Source organism: Mytilus galloprovincialis, chromosome 10 (assembly GCF_965363235.1).
Source record: "Mytilus galloprovincialis chromosome 10, xbMytGall1.hap1.1, whole genome shotgun sequence".
NCBI lineage: Eukaryota > Metazoa > Mollusca > Bivalvia > Mytilida > Mytilidae > Mytilus > Mytilus galloprovincialis.
In genome coordinates this window covers 73,635,225-73,656,493 of record NC_134847.1, presented here as the reverse complement: position 1 = coordinate 73,656,493, position 21,269 = coordinate 73,635,225, and the positions used below count along the sequence as shown (strand labels likewise).

General features: G+C 33.7%; 1 protein-coding gene and 1 long non-coding RNA gene across 5 annotated transcripts in view; one reads left to right on the top strand and one right to left on the bottom strand.

Moving 5' to 3' along the window:
• The window catches only part of LOC143048350 (uncharacterized), a 172,112-nt gene that overhangs the window by 91,902 nt on the left and 58,941 nt on the right, over positions 1-21,269 (top strand). For 2 of the 4 annotated variants that reach the window (XR_012969798.1, XM_076221994.1), the window contains exons 9-10: positions 15,026-15,137; positions 20,722-20,946. Coding sequence is in view for 1 of the 4 variants with exons in the window: in XM_076221994.1 (XP_076078109.1) it covers positions 15,026-15,137; positions 20,722-20,946 (337 nt within the window). In the remaining 3 variants the exon portion in view is untranslated. Of the gene's footprint in view, positions 1-7,990; positions 8,049-15,025; positions 15,138-16,729; positions 16,804-20,721; positions 20,947-21,269 lie in introns of those variants that run through there. The other 2 variants (XR_012969799.1, XR_012969800.1) reach the window with 2 other exon arrangements.
• Positions 1-21,269, bottom strand: part of LOC143048351 (uncharacterized) — a 51,318-nt gene that overhangs the window by 14,008 nt on the left and 16,041 nt on the right. The window lies entirely within an intron of this gene.

The window sequence follows — 21,269 nt, the reverse complement described above, 5'->3', positions numbered from 1 at the left end:
TGTAGATCTTACTTTACTAAACATTCTTGCTGCTTACAATTATCTCTATCTATAACAGTACTTTCTATGGAAAATGTTATTGAAAATCTTCAAATTTTAAGAAAATTGTTAAAAATTGACTATGAAGGGCAATAACTCCTTAGGGGGTCAATTGACTATTTTGGTCATACTGACTTAATTTTAGTTCTTACTTTGCTGTACATTATTGCTGTTTACAGTTTATCTCTATCTATAATAATATTCAAGATAATAACAAAAAAACAGCAAAATTTCCTCAAAATTACCAATTCAGGGGCAACAACCTAACAACCGATTATCTGATTCATCTGATAATTCCAGGGCAGATAGATCGTGACCTGATCAACAATTTTACGTCCTGTCAGATTTGCTCTTAATGCTTTGGTTTTTGAGTTATAAGCCAAAAACTGCATTTTACCCCTATGTTCTATTTTAGCCATGGCGGTCATCTTGGTTGGTTGGGCGGGTCACCGGACACATTTTTTAAACTAGATACCCCAATGATAATTATGGCCAAGTTTGGTTAAATTTGGCCCAGTAGTTTCAGAGGAGAAGATTTTTCTAAAAGATTACTAAGATTTATGAAAAATGGTTAAAAATTGACTATAAAGGGCAATAACTCCTAAAGTGGTCAACTGACCATTTTGGTAATTTGACTTATTTGTAGATCTTACTTTGCTGAACATTATTGCTGTTTACAGTTTATCTCTATCTATAATAATATTCAAGATAATAACCAAAAACAGCAAAATTTCCTTAAAATTACCATTTCAGGGGCAGCAACCCAACAACGAAATGTCCGATTCATCTGAAAATTTCAGGGCAGGATAGATCTTGACCTGATGAACAATATTACCCCCATGTCAGATTTGCTGTAAATGCTTTGGTTTTTGAGTTATAAGCCAAAAACTGCATTTTACCCCTATGTTCCATTTTTACCCATGGCGGCCATCATGGTTGGTTGGCCGGGTCACCGGACACATTTATTAAACTAGATACCCCAATGATGATTGTGACCAAGTTTGGTTAAATTTGGCCCAGTAGTTTTAGAGGAGAAGATTTAAGATCTAAAAGTTAACGCAGGACGACGACGGACGACGACGACGGACGACGGACGCCGGACGCCAAGTGATGAGAAAAGCTCACTTAGCCTTTCGGCCAGGTGAGCTAATGAGAAATTAATTCCAGCAGAAAATGGAGATTTAGAGAACGTAACGCTACGTGGTTTGGGTTAACAGCTTGTTATTTGGAAGATTATAAAAACGACTCTCCACATTAATAGAGTAAACTTACAATGGCATGTGTGCAAAGAGCCATTAACAGACGATGTTATACTTAGGCTAGATATTTTGGACACACTGAGCGCAATGATAAACCTGAGTACTCCAACAATTACCATCAACAATAAAGTGATGAATGCGGCAATAGTTAACAGTGGAAACGAGATTTCAACTCAGCAAGTTTGCATAAAACGAACCATCACAGTTCCGCCAAACTCAAAAATGACTGTTACCATTAAAACTAATAAAAGTGCTGACAAGGAGTTCATTTTAGGACCATGCTCGCTGAATAGTTGCGAATTGGTTTCGCACGTAGTTGGAAAATGAAACAGTTGCCACTTATCTTTTAAATGATGTCAATCGTCTAATCCGCCTGAAGACAGGTACACCTCTTGATTACATAGAATAATTTGACGATGTAGTGGGTACGGCAGATGAAAACACGATAAGTGACGTAAGACGTAGCATTGAAGAGACACAAGGCAAGGCGCCCTCGGCACTGCCTCAAAGTTTAGATGAGTTACCTACTATTCCACCACATTTAACCGACCTATATTAACGTTCAATCGGCTCGTTTCGACCTACTTCATTCCAACCTTTAAAACTGAAAGCGTTTAAAGAATAATTACAATAACATGTAACATGTTGATTAACATTTTGAATTTCACTATTTGTTTTTGTATATGCAGCCATATTTGCAAATGTATGTGTTATAGAAATAACCAAATTATTGTTTTTTATATTTTAATATTAATTGATAACAAATTCACGAACATGAAGTCCATTTTTAAAGAATCATTACTTTAATTTCCGAAATTATATAGAATACCTTAAGGACAATCTTGATATTTATACCGTTTTCCCGCCATCTTGAAAATGACAGCCATATTGGATTTTTCAGAGTGGGTCCATAGCTGAAATCAAAGGGTATATAACCAAGAACTACTATGCAAAGTTTCATGCTTTCCTCATCAAGTGAGCAATTCTGCTCTATATCTGCACCAATCGGCCGGACTATTTCATATATAATCCGGCTGACCACGTTATTACTGGCGACCTAAACATTGTCTAACACTTCTCTGCGAAATATGTTATCCAAAGGCCCAAAATATTGTGAGTCTAAATCCATCAATTGGAAACACAACTTCTTAATACTGATGGATTCAGTCGAGGATTATGCCAGGCAATATGCTTAACGCGGGAGAGAAGACTTAGATACTCTTTTCGAATGGATTAAGGCTGTGAGGTCGAAATTTCAAATCAGAATTAGTAAACTGAATGGGTATATCATTATCCATGCTACGTCAATCTTTAAAGAACCAAATGTTGCTACAAAACACTTGTCATACCTCCATGACAAATATGTTGTTTTTCCCACAGATAAAGCCCCAAACAACATGTTTTTTTTTGTGATTTTGTATAATTACATAAACTGCTTTATAGATGAATTACGTATCATTGACCATTCACGCGGAAACCCAACATACTCTAACGACATTTACTAAGGAGGAATCCTAAATCATTAAAATAAATGTTATCAGCAATCAAAGCCGGGCTTCAAATTTATTGTGAAGCTACCTATTCTAGAGATGGCGTGAATCAGATGTGGATACTAAAAAGTTCCAAAGATCTTTTAGAGTACATACAATCTAACACTGTTTCATCTTGCAATATTATTAAAACATTTGACTTTTCTACACTTTACACAAGTATTACCCATTCCAAACTAAAAGACAAAATGAAAGAGTTGGTTCTGATTTGTTTCATAAAAATTGCTAACGTAGAAGCAAGCATCTTGTCTTAGGGAGGGATAAATCCAACTTTGTAAATAATCTCTCGGATTCCAACAAAGAATTCTTTGAAACTGACATTATCAAGATGCTTGATTTTTTTATTGACAACATAGTTGTTCCTTTGGAGTACGTGTTTTTCAACAAACAGACGGCATTGCCATGGGAACCAACTGTGTTCCTCCTCTTGCCGACGTTATTTTCTCGTTTGAATTGGTTTACATTGTCATTTCGGGTCCTTTTATAGCTGATTATGCGGTATGTGCTTTGCTCATTGTTGAAGGCCGTACGGTGACCTATAGTTGTTAATTTCTGTGTCATTTTGGTTTCCTGTGGATAGTTGTCTCATTGGCAATCATACCGCATCTTTTTTTTTTATATTCATACAGGAATTTAATAGGAAAAGAAGAAAAGAAGTTAACAGATTCCTTTAACTTACTTTCCGCTACATAGATGATGTTCTCCCATGGCACTTAATAATTCAAAACTTGGTGACTACCAGTATGTTGAACGCATCTATCCAATTGAACTTGAGATAAAGGATGCAACAGATGCAGTTAAGTCTGCCTCATATCTTGACTTGCATCTAGAAATTGACAATGAGGGTCGATTAAAAACAAAACTTTACGACAAAAGAGATAATTTCAGCCTCCCAACATTCCAGCAGCGCCTGCATACCGAGTATATAACTCCCAGTTAATACGATAATCCAGAGCTTGTATTTCCTGTCACGATTTTCTTGATAGATGGTTGCTGCTAACAAGGAAGCTATTAAACCAAGTGGTGAAATTGAAATCATCCCTTCGTAAATTTTACGGACGCCATCACGAGTTGGTTGACCGTTACGAAATATCCGTTTCACATATGATAGCTGATATGTTTCTAATGTCGTAACAACATTCCCCTCCCCGTTTCCCGAATGTGATCTACCGGTCAATATATCGGTTGAAGTGGATCATACTTATCAACCCCTTTTGCTGCATAAATAGGTACTGTATATGAATAGATTTCTCCTACTAGCTTTAATTGTCCCTATAATAGCCAGTGTTCGTGTATAAATACAAAGTCATTTTGCCTTATCAGTTCCCTAACCGTTGCACTTCCAAATTTATTGATGTAACAGTTGAATGAAACTGTTTGCAGTGTATTTTATAACGTCTGTCATGTATGCTACCTCCTTTGCCATTGGAAGCTTTGATGCCATCAAAAAACGTGATGGTGTACTGGCGGGAGCTAAAACATAGCTGATGTTAGAAGGGATTGTTTCATTCTCAGGCGTGTTGATAATACTACTACTGCTGTTTATATAATAGTTTCCCCACCTCTTCGTTTTGGATCTTGCACAGTTATATGTTTTCTATCTGACTTTCCCTTCTTTTGTTGGTGGAGCTGATGTGTTTGTAGTTGTTGTATTGAATGAGGTCTTAATGGTCTGGCTTGTTGAATGTCATTTTGAATTATGGGAGGTTGATTTATAATGAGTGGCGTCATTTGCCCTGTTTGGAGGCTTGAATTGTATACTGGGCGTACGCTGCTGTATTTCACAGCTCTGCCTCCAACATCAGTATTTTGCATTGTACTATGTTGAACGGTCACACAGTGAATGACCTAATTGACATTGTCTGATGGGTTACGTTATGGTTATGTTGATGGTAAAATGTTGTATATCCAGTAGCATTGCTCCTAACGTCGACATTTTGCATATTTTGTGGCTCGGTTGGAATTGCATTTCTCGTGTTTGTAGCTGCACCTTGTCTACCTGAACTAATATCTTCTGTATCCATATTATCCAGTCCCTTTCTGTTATATGAGGTATTATTCTCTTGTATATTTAGTCTAGTATCTGGAGTGTGCAGACATTCTGCGACTTTCTATAGCTGGTTTTCAACCTGTCCAGGACTGATATGCATAAAACTACTAAGTGCCAATTCTGTTCAATTTGATCTATAAGGTTTCTACTAAAAGAGGGACGAAAGATACCAAAGGGACAGTCAAACTCATAAATCTAAAACAAACTGACAACGCCATGGCTAAAAATGAAAAAGACAAACAGAAAAACAATAGTACACATGACACAACATAGAAAACTAAAGAATAAACAACACGAACCCCATCAAAAACTAGGGGTGATCTCAGGTGTTCCGGAAGGGTAAGCAGATCCTGCTCCACATGTGGCACCCGTCGTGTTGCTTATGTGATTACAAATCCGGTAAATAGTCTAATTCGGTAGGTCACATTCATGAAAGGGAAGGGGATTGTAGTTACGACGTAAGGAACATATCCGATATCATTTGTGAAACGGTTATTCCATAACGGTCAACCAACTCGTGATGGCGTCCGTAAAATTTACGAAGGGATGATTTCAACTTCACCATTTTGAACTCTTGGTTTAATAGCTTCTGTCAAACGCAGCCAATTCAAATCAACAATAGTATGTATATTCCAAATAAATGTAAAGCTACATACATTTTGAATAATTTTTATGTAATCTAACCATTAAAAACCGAGCTACGTTCACATATGACAATTGACTCTTTTTCCAGAAAGACGTTTAGAATGATATTCTATATGTTTTATGTCAATTTCTAAGGGATATCTTCTAAGTTCGCCATCGATCATATACGATGGTGTAGAAGATTAAGTAGACTTTTTCGATTATTTCGTTATAGCTGAAACCCCACACAGAAACATAGGCTTTATAATTTTATCAAATAATACGATTTCTGTTTAATTTTAGAACCTCGTAGAAAGCCTTAGTAGCTTCGTTAGTTGTGGACTGTTTTGCTCTCTTAACGTTCCCACTTCTGGCCAATTATATCACTAAATAATTAAAACTATTCACTAATCATAGTTCTATTCTGTACAAGTTAAAACTATGATTCGTTGGAAGTGTTCCTCTAGAAAAAAACATAATTTTACTTTTATCAGCATTAATCAGTTTCCATTTAGAACGATAATCTTGCAATGAGTCAAGATGCCTTTGGAGATCTGCAGGTAATTCTGCCACAGAAACATCAGCATATAAAATTACAAATAATGTTAAATATGTATTAAGTTTGAATTCAATTTTGTTATAATTTGTGTTCAGACCATCTAAGTTACAGTTTGATAAAAATGACCCAAGGTCGTTCATAAATAAGTCAAAAAGAAATGGGGACAAACTTTCCCCTTGACGTACACGTTTATATTACAAGGGACAAATCATGATTTACAATCATTAAAAGAAATACAAGACTTTGTACCATTAAACATATTTACAATAATATTATACATGTTACCATTTATATTATTCACTAGCAATTTATACCATAGTTCATTTCGCCAAACTTTGTCGAAATCTTTTTCAAAATCAATAAATGCGCAAAGCATTTTTTTTCTTTTTGTTTAGAATTTCAAAAATTCAAGTTAAAAATTATAAACAAATTATCAGTAGTTGAAAAGCCTTTACGAAATCCACATTGATGTACATTTAAGATTAAAAAAAAAAAAAAAAAAAAAAAGTCGTCTGAAAACTCAGTTAATCGTTCACTTTTTGCAGTAAAGAGTTTCCCTAAAGCCTCGGTCACACCTTACCGGATAGCACGAACGGACGCCTAACGGATGAAAATAAATGTTGTCCGTTGACAAAATTGTTCTCCGTTGGGAGTCCGTTGATGTACTGACCGAATAAAACGGACTTTTAACGGATGCATAACGGACACTCACCGGATATGCAACGTGCGAGAAACGGACACGTACCGGACAGAACGGATGTCGAACGTACATCCAACGGACGAGTACCGCATAAAACGGACACCTAACGGAAGCGTACCGGATAAAACGGACGAACAAGATATACGGAAAAATCAAAGGCGACAATAATAATATATGTAAATCGAATAAATAATCAAAATGTTTCTGTGTCACTGGTTTTGGTTTGTTCTTCAAAAATTCCGTCACGGGCAGTGTCTGGTCTGAATAAGAACTGCTTGATTGTGAAGGCGTGCCTTTACTCTAAGATCGATTATGAATAATAAGAATTCATGAACCTTAAGAAATCTGACATACCAATAATTGGCATTTCTAAATTTTCAATTGGCATTTATCCGTTTCAGATCCGTTCATCATCCGTTTTATCCGTTTTACGTCCGGTAGAAGTCCGTTTCTCATCCGTTCAACATCCGTTTTATCCGTTAAACGTCCGGTAGAAGTCCGTTGGTGAATTTATCTTCCAGACCTCCAACGGATGTATAACGGACACGTAACGGATACAAAACGGAAAGAAACGGACGAGTACCGTACAAAACGGACGCCAAACGGACGTTCAACGGACATTTTATCCGTTTGACGTCCGTTCAAAGTTTTGAACATGCTCAAAATTTTCCAACGGACAGAACGGACGTCGACGGATAAAACGTACGCTAAATGGACATGCAACGGACATGGACGGATGTCTAACGGACATGAACGGATTGAAAAAAAATTATCCGTTAGGCGTCCGTTCGAGCTATCCGGTAAGGTGTGACCGATGCTAACGGTCAACTCAGAATAGTGATAGGTATTTAATTGGTTGGGTCCATTGTGTCACCTCTGTTTTTGAGAATCGGTTTAATTTTTCCAATAAACCAGCTATCTGGGACAACGCCTATTACAAAAATGATATAAAAATAGTTACTCGTAAATGAATATAATTTTATTTTCTGTTGACTTTAATGCTCATTCATACATTTCTTAATTCCGTCTTTTGAAATGTTCCTAATTTTATTCTTTTGTTAAGAATAATATAGAATGCAGTTTTTTCCATGTTTCTAACACTAACTATTTAACATGATATTCAACACAAAACCTATAAAAAGGGGGCGAGCGTCAAAGGGGCGAACTGAATAAAAACGAACGATACCGCAAGAAACAAGATGGCGCTGCTGTCTAAACCGGATCAGAAACATGAAGGATGCCTGAAAACAATTAGGAAAAGGGATTTGTAAGAGAAAATATCGAACACAAACTTTTAACACGACCGACTTGTATACTGAATTTATTACGTTGTCATGTACAAAACCTTTAAAGCTCAATTAGCATGCTAGAATTAAAATTATAAATTTACTATAAAAACAGTATCACTTGCGTACTGAGTTATAGTAGTGACTACTGTAGTCTCTTCTTCCTTGCTAAGGACTGGATTCTTTATAAAGTCTCAGCTTGCAAACTATAGACCATCTTCAGATAAAGGGGAATCATTAGAAAACATGGATATCTCTCTTAATACTGCATGCAAGAAAACAAATGCAAACATCTGGCTGAATGGTGACTTCAATCTAGGCCACATACTAAACTGAGAAAAACACTTGGTATTACCAAACAAACCTGATCCAGCACTACACCAAGAACTAATTAATATTCTGGATGATAATAACCTAGCACAAGTAATTAACAAGAAACCAGAAATGATAGAGATTTTATGTGCATGACAAATCCATCCTTTGTGAACAGAGTTGAGACCCTCCCACCAATTGGAGGAAGGGACCATGCCATTGTCTCTTGTGAAATCAACTTTGCCATACCAACATCAAAACAACAACCACATTAAGCACTAATATACAAAAAAGCAAACTGGGAGAACATAAATAAAGATCTCATCCTTACATATGATTATTTAAAAGCAAACAAGACAAATATGACTATCGATGATCAATGAACCACCTTTAAAACCTAAAGGACAGAAACCATCAACAAAAATATACCAAATAAAGTAATTGGAAAAAAAAATCAAAATTACCATGGGTAAATAGAGACCTGAAAAGACTCATAAGAAAGAAAAACAAACTATAAAAAGAAAAATCATAATTCAAATTACAAAAATAAATACAAAGAGATAAAGACCAAACTTCAAAAAGAGACGAGAAAAGCATACTTGGCATACATTGTACATCGAAAATATGATGTTTGAAATTGATATAAAAGAACCAGACCACCATTGCTTCAACATGTTCAACAAACAACCTAAAAAGCTGTACTCCTATGTATACATGTATATAAAAAGCTAAAGAAAGGAAAACACCGGCATTGCATCTTAAAGAAGCAAGGGCACCCACCCTCCATACAAAAAGCAAACATATTTAACCAGCAATTTCAATCTGCTTTCACATCAGTCAGGGGACTTACTGAAATAAGTGATTTTTAAATCACTTATTTGAGTAGCAAGTTCGAGGTTTTGTCACAAATTGGAATTTTGTAGTTTTTTCAAAATTTTAAACACATAGGTTTAAATAATATCTTTTAATTAGTAAAATTAAAAAATAGGAACTTTTGGCTTCTTTTAAGTAGCAAGGTTTATGCCTTTGATGCTATCATTTAGCTGAAAATTCTATTTTAGTTGAAAAAATGCTATAATAATGGCTTTATATAATGAACTGATACTTTCTTAAAAGATTTTTCACAGCAGTGGGAGTATTTTTCCTGTGAAGTTCAAGGTTTCATCTTTCAGATTATGTAATAAAATTCTACTGTTCGCGATAAAAATTTCACTGTTCGGGGGTGTTGAAATTAGTAGGGGTTATTAAAAGAATGATACTTAAAGAAGTGATTTTTGGGAAGGAAATTGAGGTCTGATACTTAAACAAGTGATTTTTATGTCATTATCCTAGATTCAGTACAAGGTCATCACCTGAAATGACCTGGTCATCCTAGACAACACAGATGTTGGTTCTGATAAGTTTAGAATCATAATTAGTCCCTGGATCATTAGTATTTTACCTTGTAAAGCTACAATAAAATTAAATCACTTCTTCTAGTGATTAATTTGTACTACTTAAATATGTGATTATTAAAGAAAGACAACTCTAACTTCCAACCTTTATGGAAATAATGTTACTTAAATCAGTGATTTAGAAAATCACTTGTTTAAGTAAGTCCCCTGACTGCACATCAGAAACTAACACAGAAATACCAACGAAAGAAGCTAGTACATACATGTACCCTAAAACGGAACTAATTAACATCAGTTGGGAAGGTGTATACAAACTCATAAAAAACATAAACACCAATAAAGCTGCAGGACCAGATACTATCGCTGGCAAAATACTGAAGGAAAACATCGAAATAACCTCAGACATACTTACAATCATTTTCCACAAATCTCTTGAGACAGGTAAAGTACCATCAGACTGGAACCATGCAAAAGTTACACAAGTATTTAAAAAAGGAGACAAACATCATCCTGGTAATTATAGACATATCTCACTTACCTGCATCTCATGTAAATTACTTGAACACATATTAGCTAGCAATATGATGAAACACCTTGAATCAAATAACATACTATATGAACTACAACACAGATTAAGAGCAAAAAGATCATGCGAATCTCAAATGATATCTGTTATACACCAACTAGCTCAAAACAACGATAAAAAATATACAAACTGACTAAGTAATCATGGATTTTGTCAAAGCTTTTGACAAAGTGCCACACAAACGCTTACTTTTCAAATCAAAACACTACTGCATCTCAGATCAGGCAATAAATTGGATTCAATCATTTTTATCTTACAGAACTCAAACAGTCCTTCTCGAAAACACAACATCTGAAAATATTCCAGTAACATCAGGTGTGCCTCAGGGCACTGTACTAGAACCAATACTCTTTCTTATTTATATAAATGACTTACCTGACTACCTTAAACACAGCAAAATAAGACTCTTTGCAAATGACAGCATTATCTACCGGTCTATTACCTGCCAAAACGATGGTCTTAAGCTTCAAGAAGACATAGAAACAGCTATAAAATGGGAACAAGACTGGCTCATGTCATTTCACCCTGACAAATGTAACATCTTAAGAGTCTAAACAAAGAAAAAACAAATACTCTTTTATTACAACATTCAAGGTCATATCCTAGAACAAGTACAATCAGCTTAATATCTACCATAACAATCTCTTCAGATTTTAAATTGAACAAACATATACAACATTCAGCAGCAAATGCAAATCAATTTTTATCATTCGTCAGACGCAATCTAACATGTCTAAAAATTAGTTCAAAATTAGTGAAGGAAAAAGTATATCAAACAATAGTAAGACCAAAACTAGAATACTGCTGTACAGTTTGGGACCCACACACATCAGAAAATATATACAGACTGGAACAAGTGCAAAGAAGAGCTGCACAATATACTTGCAACAGATTTCACAACACAAGCAGTGTATCTGATATGCTTCAAAATCTGAACTGGCAAATCCTACAAGAAAAAAGGCTTAAACCAGACTACAAATGTTCCACAAAGTAATACATTTTTTTTAAATAACGAAATTGCAAAACCATCTCCGATGATCTTGGGATATTCTCATAAATAGCCAGTCCAAAACAAGATCTAATCATCAATTAACATTCAGACAGCTCCAATGCAATAAAGGCAGTTTTAAATTCTCATTCTTTAGCCAAACAATGAAAGATTGGAATAAATTACCACCTGAAATTTCAAACAAAACTTCTACAGACAACTTTAAGGATTGAATTACTCCTTAAAACATTTTCTCACTAAAACTCAATGTACCTATTGTTTTTATCTTCAATGATCTTAATTTAAAAAATTAAAAAAATAAATTAAAAAATTAAAAGTTCTCAAATAACATGAATAAAAATTGTAAAGTTTAAAAATAAAGAAAAATTAAAATTAACTTTAACTTTAAAAAGCAACCGCAATCAGGCATGCGCCAGAAAGTAATCTTCAAAATGTTGATGGTTTTCTGTAACTAAAGAAGAAGAAGACTACAATCAGCCAGTTAGGAAATGTGTCCTTGCAGATAAATATTTATATGATTGCCACTATAGCCATACAGTGACACTGATATTGCAGACGGTCAACCCATATCACCCTGGCTACACATGATGCAGTTGTGTTCTTTCGTATCTAAATTTAGATATTATCAAGAAATTATATATGTCTCTTCGACACTTGAATTTGAAACCAATAACCTAAATAATATACACACTGTATACATGTACATGGTATAGTAGCTTAGCACTTGTGTTTAATTTTTAAATTAAATTATTCTAATTTATTTGAACCCTCTTGCTGTCAAATGAACATTTCTGGATTCTTCAAACTTTAACTTGTATATATTGTGTAGTACCTCAATCATTTTTGGGGAAAGACGGCTTCAAGCCGTCAATCCCCTATGGGGTTGACCAGAGTGACATCCCCTCACATCATTCATTTTGTTTTTATAGTGTGGAAAACCCCCCAACAAATCTTAATGAGATTAATAAGAATGAGACACACAAATGAATAGATTGACTTTAAACACTTTTTAACACATTTCCCTTCTGTTTCCAGCGAAATTAGCGTATTTTGAGCTCTCCCTTTACACTATTTACATTTCTTTTACAATCCGGAAAAATCAGTATGATGAGATATTCTAAATATATCCAACCTACATCATATTTTATAGTGACGTCATTGTTGGAATGCCACACTATGCAGAAGCAGGGATATCCTTCACTGGGTATTTAAATCATTCTCATAGTTCGTGCACTAATTATAAATTGGTATTTGTTAAATTTAAGCATAATTATGTTTGCTGTAGATGATTCAAACATAAACATGCAATACTTTAATTTGTAGGTCAACAACTTTCAATGTAAACAAAGTCCTTGGAGATACATGAGATTGGGGAGAGAAACGATTTTTTCATTTTTTCTGTAAAATTCTGGTTTGTGAATCTACCTCCAAATCAGGAGCACCTCAATTGATGAGTCATTATCCACTAAAATAAAACTTAAAATGTGACATTTAGTATATGATAAGTAGTCTTCCATTAAAACTAACTTGTGTGTACCAACAAATTATAAATCATTGTAATGGTAAAAAAATTATAAAAAAATAAAAATGTAGCATTCTAAAGTTTGAACCTATTTATTTATGAAATTAACAAATATTTCAAAATGTAGGATCTGGAAACAAGTTTCACACAGTTTACATCAATCATATTGTTTTTTTATTAGTTCATGTATCCCTGTGATGAGAGTTGTAACTGGGAACTTTATCAATGGAAATTTAAAACTGAATAGATTTTTCAGTCCTAACTTTAATTTCTTAAGAAAAAAATAAAAATCATAGAGTACTGTCACAAAAAATGGAAAATGGCCTAGCCTGCAGTTCAGTGGTACACAATTAAGATTTCAGAAAATATTGTAGTTGTTAAATGACAGAATTCAGTTGAATTTTACATTATTAACTATCAACTTTAATCGAATGTTTAGATCTAGAAGATGCAAATCTCTTCCATTGGTCCAAATTGAATCCTAAACTAAGGAAACAAAATTACATTAAACATATGAAGACTATCAAAAGATACCCCCCCCCCCCCCTAAAAAAAGAAAGAAACAAGGGCCGTCTTTCTCCTCAGAGCTGTTCAGCTCTTTGATTACCATTTTGCAATGTTTCATTGCAACATCACAATATTGTTGGGCTTTTTCAATGTCGAACATGCTGAAAGACAACGCCAAAAGGATATTTGAATGCAAAATGTTAAAATAAATTTGAAAATGCAAATGGGGAATACTTTTAAATAATAATAATTTTTAAATTTTTTCTATTTACTAATTAATCAAGATTTTCATTTAATATCAATCCGTTTTCCTAATATTTAATCACAGAAATGGTAAATTTTATGCTTGATAACGTGAAACATAAATATATTTATTCCATATTGATGTTATTTTAGAAGGGTTTTCTATAGGAATTGGGTCTTGAATAAAACATCATATTCACCTGAAGAAATGGGATTTTCACTGTGCTAAACGCTATGTACTTTTACCTGTATAATTACATTAAAATATTTGACGTTTCGATTAATAACTGTTATTAAATACAATTTTCTATTGGAATATAGAATAAAATAATTGACTGTCCTTTGTTTGATAATATGTGGTTTACTTTACTTTTGAAAGACTCAATGATGTTTTATTACAGTAACTTCTGCCATTAGCCTAAGTTAGTGAATATCACTTTTTCTATAACCAATAAAACCACATATTTACCATCAGCATCAAAATAAAAGACAGTGATTTTTACAGAACTGAAAAATATTAATAAGAATCACAATGCGTGATTGACTTTGTTAATACTTTGTGTAAAGTTACACATGTACATGTATGTGAAATGATCTATATTTTCAATAAAAATTTTACCTGTTTCAGTGTTTTACCTTGGAAGCAATAATTTGAAAAATAAAATTATTTTATCAAGATGTAACATTACATGTGAAGATGACTTAACACAAGGAAAAATGTAATTTTTAACCTATCAATTTCATTATACATTTTTTTGTATCATTCTTTCCTAGTGGCAATCTAAATTTGCCAACCTTCAATATTGCCCATTCACTTTGTAAGACCTAAGAATACTGTCAGAGCAACAATTTTATAGTATTAAATATAATTTAATTTTGGATGTAATGCGTCTTCTGATTGGCTAAATTTGAAAGTTTTTTGTCTATCAGCTCATAGACATAATTTTTTTATGTGACATTGGCATCATCAATGTTTTTTCATGATTTAATCCTTAATAATGGCTATTCAGTGTGCATCACATTTTTTAGGTTATTTCTTCATAGACAGAAAAAATATTACAGTCATTCCTTATTTATTCTGTGCCCTTATATATAATTAATATTGCATGAAATATATGCCCCTGACGTTCATGAATGACTGAATAATGGTTATGTTTGAACTTGAAAACATCTGACCATTAAATGCTATACTGTGAATTATTTAAACATGATAAATAATTTTGAATACAGCTGTAAATCGATGAACTGTTGAGTGTTGTATGCTTGCAAGAGACAGGTGGTGAAAATATCAAATGAAGAAGAAAAAAATGCTAATACAACAAAGAATGATTATCATATGACTGAAAGTGCATAACTTTTTTGATTTTGATCTTCATTTTACTAAGGTTCTAAAATTTGCCTGCCTGGTTAGAAGTGGACAAACATCAGCTGCTGAGAAGATAATAACCAAGAAAAGAATTAAACGCTACTATGACATTCTCATGATGCTTACAAAAGGTAATAACAAAAATTTACTCATGAAAATTTAATGATCAAAATATGTATAAAAAGACATGAATATAATCTAAGTGTACATCTACATTCAAGTCATTATAAAGAAGAAAGAGACATTTTATATTCAGTGGTTACAGAAAGGTGATAAAAATAAAAAATCTTATATAAAAAAAAAAAAAACAGGAAGAAATTTGATAGAATCTTTCAATTTATCAAATAAACATTTCAAGGATATAAAAACAATATAACATGAAATTTTGACTGTTATTTGTTGTGTAGTTTAATAAAGACACAATTTGACTCATCCAATGCCTTGATTAACGTTATTTTCAATGAATAACTATAGGAGCATTCAGTTTATTATTTTTTTCAGAGCCTTATCAAGTTGATAAAGCAATTAAAGAACAGCTGAAATGAAAAGCATTTAAGGATGTCCGCTTGTCATGTTTTGGAATTTTTGTCAGATTTTCGGAATCCTCTAGTTTTATCCATTTGAATGCCTTAACAAAATTTCCCCATGAACCCCCATTTTTCTTTTTATAAATCTTTTACATGTATAATTATAAGTCATTTGTAAAAGTCTTATAAAACTTTATTTATTTTTTAATAGTATTTGAGAACTTTAACTGGTCAATGATAAAGCTATGAAAAATCAAGAGAGAACATTTTCCCGCCAAAATTCCAATGGCTTATATCTCAAAAACAAGCACATTGACCCCTATATTTTTTTTTTCTTTTTTGATTCCTCAATTTATTCCCTATCAGTACATACTAGTTTTATGAAAAGTTATTTATTTTGAAACTGAGCACCGAACATCCTTAAGAACCTTTCTGTGCTGATAGGCCTTACTGAGACTTTAAAATATTCCATAATAATTCTTATATGATTTGCATATCTATAAATACTTGAATTGGATTGGTCAATCAGAATTTTTCTCTAAGTTTACACTTCGATAAACCATGTTTCCGAAACTACTTTTGTAATCTATTTATGCGCGATACACAAGCTTGCAGTGATCCAGGGATTTTCAGCAAATTGAGATAAAAAACAATTGCATAACAGTTGTGACTATTCTAGTGCATATATAACAAAAAAAGAAATAAACTTATTGCACTAAAGTTTCGAAAATGTACAAAAATTAAATTTAATAAAATTCTGCAAAATTTCATGGAGGATTTGGCGAATTTACGTCATGGCAAAACACAACGTCATACGAATGGAAATTTTCAAGGGAAAGATTATGTCGTTACGTGTACGCTTCAAATTCGGATAAAATTTAATTAAAATGAAGTTTTTGAGGTAGGTTTAAGATTCCGTTGTATTTATCGGACATTTATGGTTTTTAGAAAGTCAAGATGGCGGCGTACTGTTAGTTACGACTTGCCATTGTGCTTTTGATGGTAAATATATATAGTAGCCATCAACAAAAAAATGTTTGGCTGAAGAATTATAAGGATGAAACACATTTTGTCTAGAGGTTATTGATGTGTAAACCGGGGCTCTTACTCACAAACTCAACATAAAAGTCCTTCAGACTTTTATTCAGTTTGTGAGTTAATCGCCCCGGTTTACACATCAATAACCTCTAGAAAAAATGTGTTTAATCCTATATTGAACGCGCTACACATTCTACAGCCATATCATTATTGGACTGCCAACATAAAAAAAGTAAATATATATATATATGTCAAACACACTTGTCACTCAAAATCTATGGAAGAATATATAGGTAAGAAATTTCTACATAGAAAACTATTGTAAAAAAATATACATAAAAAGGGCACTCTAGTGTCGAACTAACTGTTCACACATAAAAAAGGGGCTTACTTTACATATTCTTATTATTTGTATTATTAACTATTAATACTATACAAACATGTACAATTATTTTATTTATGATAATACAAAGCAGCATTAGCATATTATTCTAAACAATATAAAAAGATATGATCAGTGTATATTATTTTCTTATAAAAAAAACAGGAAATAACTGCAGTAAAAACATATTCCTTGCTGTAGTTTATAATGAACGGCTCAACCAGTACATTTCAAAATTCAAAATGTTGTTACTTATGACAAATTAAAGGTTTAAATTAATATTGTTGAAATTCACTGGAGTTGTCCGGGTTCAGTTGATTGATTGAAAAATGGAATTTTTGTTGTTTCTATGCAATAGCTTCAACAAACCCTTTTCAAAATTTAAAATGTTACCTGATGACAAAATTGAGGTCGAATTCAATGTTGACAATTTTCACTTTAACATTCAAAAGTCATGGCGGTTCTTCAGTGGTCTCGTTAGCCCAAAATAGAAGGGTGCCACGCCCTGGGTGCCCTAAGCCACGCCCTGTGTGCCCTCAGCCGCGCCCTTCTGCCCTGACGCCGTTTTCCGAAAAACCCTTTTGCCGTTTTGGTAAAATTGCCTTTTGTTTCATCGATTTCTTATCAGAAGTTAAATTACATATGACACTTGGTGATTGCCCTCAGGTAGCGAGGTTAATCATGTCATTACAATCAATTATTGTGGATAAGACTTCAAAGGTGTTAATTACTAGGTAATTTAATTAAGACAATGTACCTTTTTGTCATAAAATGAATGTATTTTCGATCTCCAAGTCACAATGGAAGAGTGTATGAATGAAGACTTTCATGAATTTAGAATTGAATTGAAAAATATGTGAAATTGTGATACACGCAGGGACGTAGACAAACAAAATGAGCAGTGCCTTCTCCTATCATAAAAAAGTGCCCTGCCCCTTTTGAATTCTAGCTGGAGCACTGATTCTTGGTTATACATTTAACAATGACATAATTTAAATGTAATAAAAACCTGGTGTGCTGTTATTTGACAGCTCCTGTTGTCTAATAGAGTTCTTTTTTTTTAAACTATTTAACAATAATTAGACTAAATCTTAATCAGTTCTTGGTGCATTCAATTGTCATTCCCTTCAACTATGTAGCATTCCAAATCAAAATTTGAAGAAAATAGGGGGGCCAAAATGGGGGCTAATCGTACCTTGTCCTTTAAGAACCCATGCACATGTAACTTTAGCTGCGGAACCGTAGCTCTTAGGTCCTTATGTTATTTTTTGACTATTTGAGGACCATAGAGCTACAGATTTTTCCTATTTCAAAACGTTCGGAATTGCGACCCAGGTTCAGGTCGCACTTATTTCCCAAAAATTTATTGTTTATAATCCGTGCAAAGCTTGTCAATATATATAGTCCGTTTCGCTAGATATTTTTCTAGGATATGACGTACCTATTTATGTTTGAATATTCATTTCCTTAACACTATTATCTAATTATTTCCATTTGTATAATCTCCGCCTATTTTGTTCGGCCATATTGGATCTCGTCATGACGTCACGAAAAACAAGAAAAGATTGGAAATAATTAGATAATAGTGTTAAAGCCTCGGTCACACCTTACCGGATAGCTCGAACGGATGCCTAACGGATAAAAAAAAAGTTATCCGTTGACAAAATTTTTATCCGTTGGGAGTCCGTTGGTTTACTAACGGACATGTAACGAATGCCTAACGGACACACAACGGACATTGAACGTACGTGAAACGGATACGTACCGGACAGAACGGACGTCGAACGTACATCCAATGGACGAGTACTGGATAAAACGGACCCCTAACGGAAGCGTAATGGATAAAACGGATGAACAAAATAATCTGAAAATTAAAGGCAATAAACCATCTAAAAATTAAAGGCAATAAACCATCTGAAAATTAAAAGCAATAAACCATCTGAAAATTAGAGGCAATAAACCACATACACGTGACCTTAAAATGATTGTATCTAGTACATGTATATTATATGTTATAATATTTGCTTCTGGGAAAGTGTGGTCAGTAGGACAGTTATCAAGGTCACACGTACAGATGTACCAAACAAATACATGTAGAACAATTCATCCGATTCTTTTTTATGTTTTTACACACGAGGGTCACTTTAGTTTAAAACAGGTTTAGTCGATTTTATTTTGTATTGCGTCTTGTTTAGCATGATATGTGTGCAAATATAGAGCTACTCTGATTAAAAAAAATCAACGAAGAAGCAGTGTGGTAATTCAGTCTTATAGAGTTTAAGTTGATTTTCTGAATTTGTTTATATTATGTACCTCTGGTATGAAAGCGGATATACATGATATATGAAACTCTTCATCCGTACTGCATGCTACGATATTTTGCTCCAGAAGCAAGGTGTCTAAGTGTAATTGCTAACTTGAGCCCTGGTTCCAGTGGATTTCTGTAAAAGGTAGTCTGCTTGGCTATGCGAGGTCCAACTTGCAATATCTCGTCGAACATCTCTGTGGGCATTCGAAGGAAGTGTACAAAGGACTGCCGATCCTCCCGCCTAAGTTTGGTCATGAGTTGATCATATAGACCAAAACTGCATCGTCTTTCAGGACTAAGCCATGGTCGTGTCCACCATCTCCTTTGTCTTCTCCTTCTTCTCCTTTCGACAGCTTTAAGGTTTATATTAGCTACATTTAAGTTGAGTCTGGCCTGAATAAGAGCTGTTTGGTAGCGAAGACGTGCTCTTACTCCAAGATCCATCACGAATAATAAATATTCATGACACTCAAGAAAATCTGACATACCAATTATTGGCATTTCTAACGCGAAATTTCAATTGGCATTTGTCCGTTTTACATCCGGTAGGCATCCGTTTTATCCGTTATCCCTCCGTTAATGTCCGTTTCACATCCGTTTTATCCGTTAGGCCTCCGGTAGACGTCCGTTGGTGAATTGGTCTACCGGATCTCCAACGGATGCATTACGGACACGTAACGGATACAAAACGGACGAGTACCGTACAAAACGGACATTTTATCCGTTGGACGTCCATTCAAAGTTTTGAACATGCTCAAAATTTTCCACCGGACAGAACGGACGTCAACAGATAAAACGGACGCTTAACGGACATGCAACGGATATGGACGGACGCCTAACGGATAAGAACGGATGTCTAACGGACATAAACGGATTGAAAAAAAGTTATCCGTTAGGCGTCCATTCGAGCTATCCGGTAAGGTGTGACCGAGGCTTTAGGAAATGAATATTCAAACATTAATAGGTACGTCATATCCTAGAAAAATAGTCAAAAAATAACATAAGGACCTACGGTTCCTCAGCTAATGTAACTTTTGCTCAAACTCTGAAAATTTATATCCAATAATAAAAGTATTTCACAGTACATTTCAAATAATAAATCCCTGCATGAAATTTTCTACAATAACAAATCAAAGCTTCCTGAAATTTAAATATTTGTTTTCATGTCAGCATGCTTTTCTGTGTGACACTGTTTTCAGTTTCATCATCAATCATCAACTTCCTGTTTACTGAATACTTATATACTATATTAACAGAAACAGACCATTGATGTAACTTTTCATCACATTTTCTAGGAAACTACAAATGAGGCAATCCAGAAATTAATCAGATTTTATGTGAACATGTTGTACTGCCTAAAGAGTTTATAGAATAATTTCTCTTTAAAATCCTGTCAAACAACTACATGATTCAGGGTTATCATAAGTGAGCAAAAGCTCACAGTTCTACCTGTTTTTCAGAGCTTCATCATGTTTATACAGCATTAAGTGAACAGACTAAAAGAAAAGCATTATGGAACCTACTGATGCCCGAAGACCTTGCTGAGACTGTTATAAGCACCTATGCTAAACTTGTAGTGTTATTGCTGACACATTCTACAGACATTTTATTAATGGACTGTCTTCAAGAAAAAAATGAAACTGTCAAACACACTTGTCACTCAAAACATGTTGTAGAATGTATAGGTAAGATTTAGTTGCTAGAATGATATTGAGAAAAAATGTCTGAAAATTATCATTTTAGCGTGAGGAACCAATATGACTGTTTACTTATATAAAGGACGTTTAACTGTAATTTGAACTATAATACTACACACATATACATAATTTTAATATATCCACGCGCCAGTCTAATATCATGATACAATGCAGCATGAGCATATCTTTAAAAGTAATATTAAAAGATACAGTCAGTGTTCATTATTTTATCATAAAAAAAATAAATAAATGCCAATGCATGCATCTTTGCAGAAATGCTTATTATGCAATATGATCACAATTTGCATTAT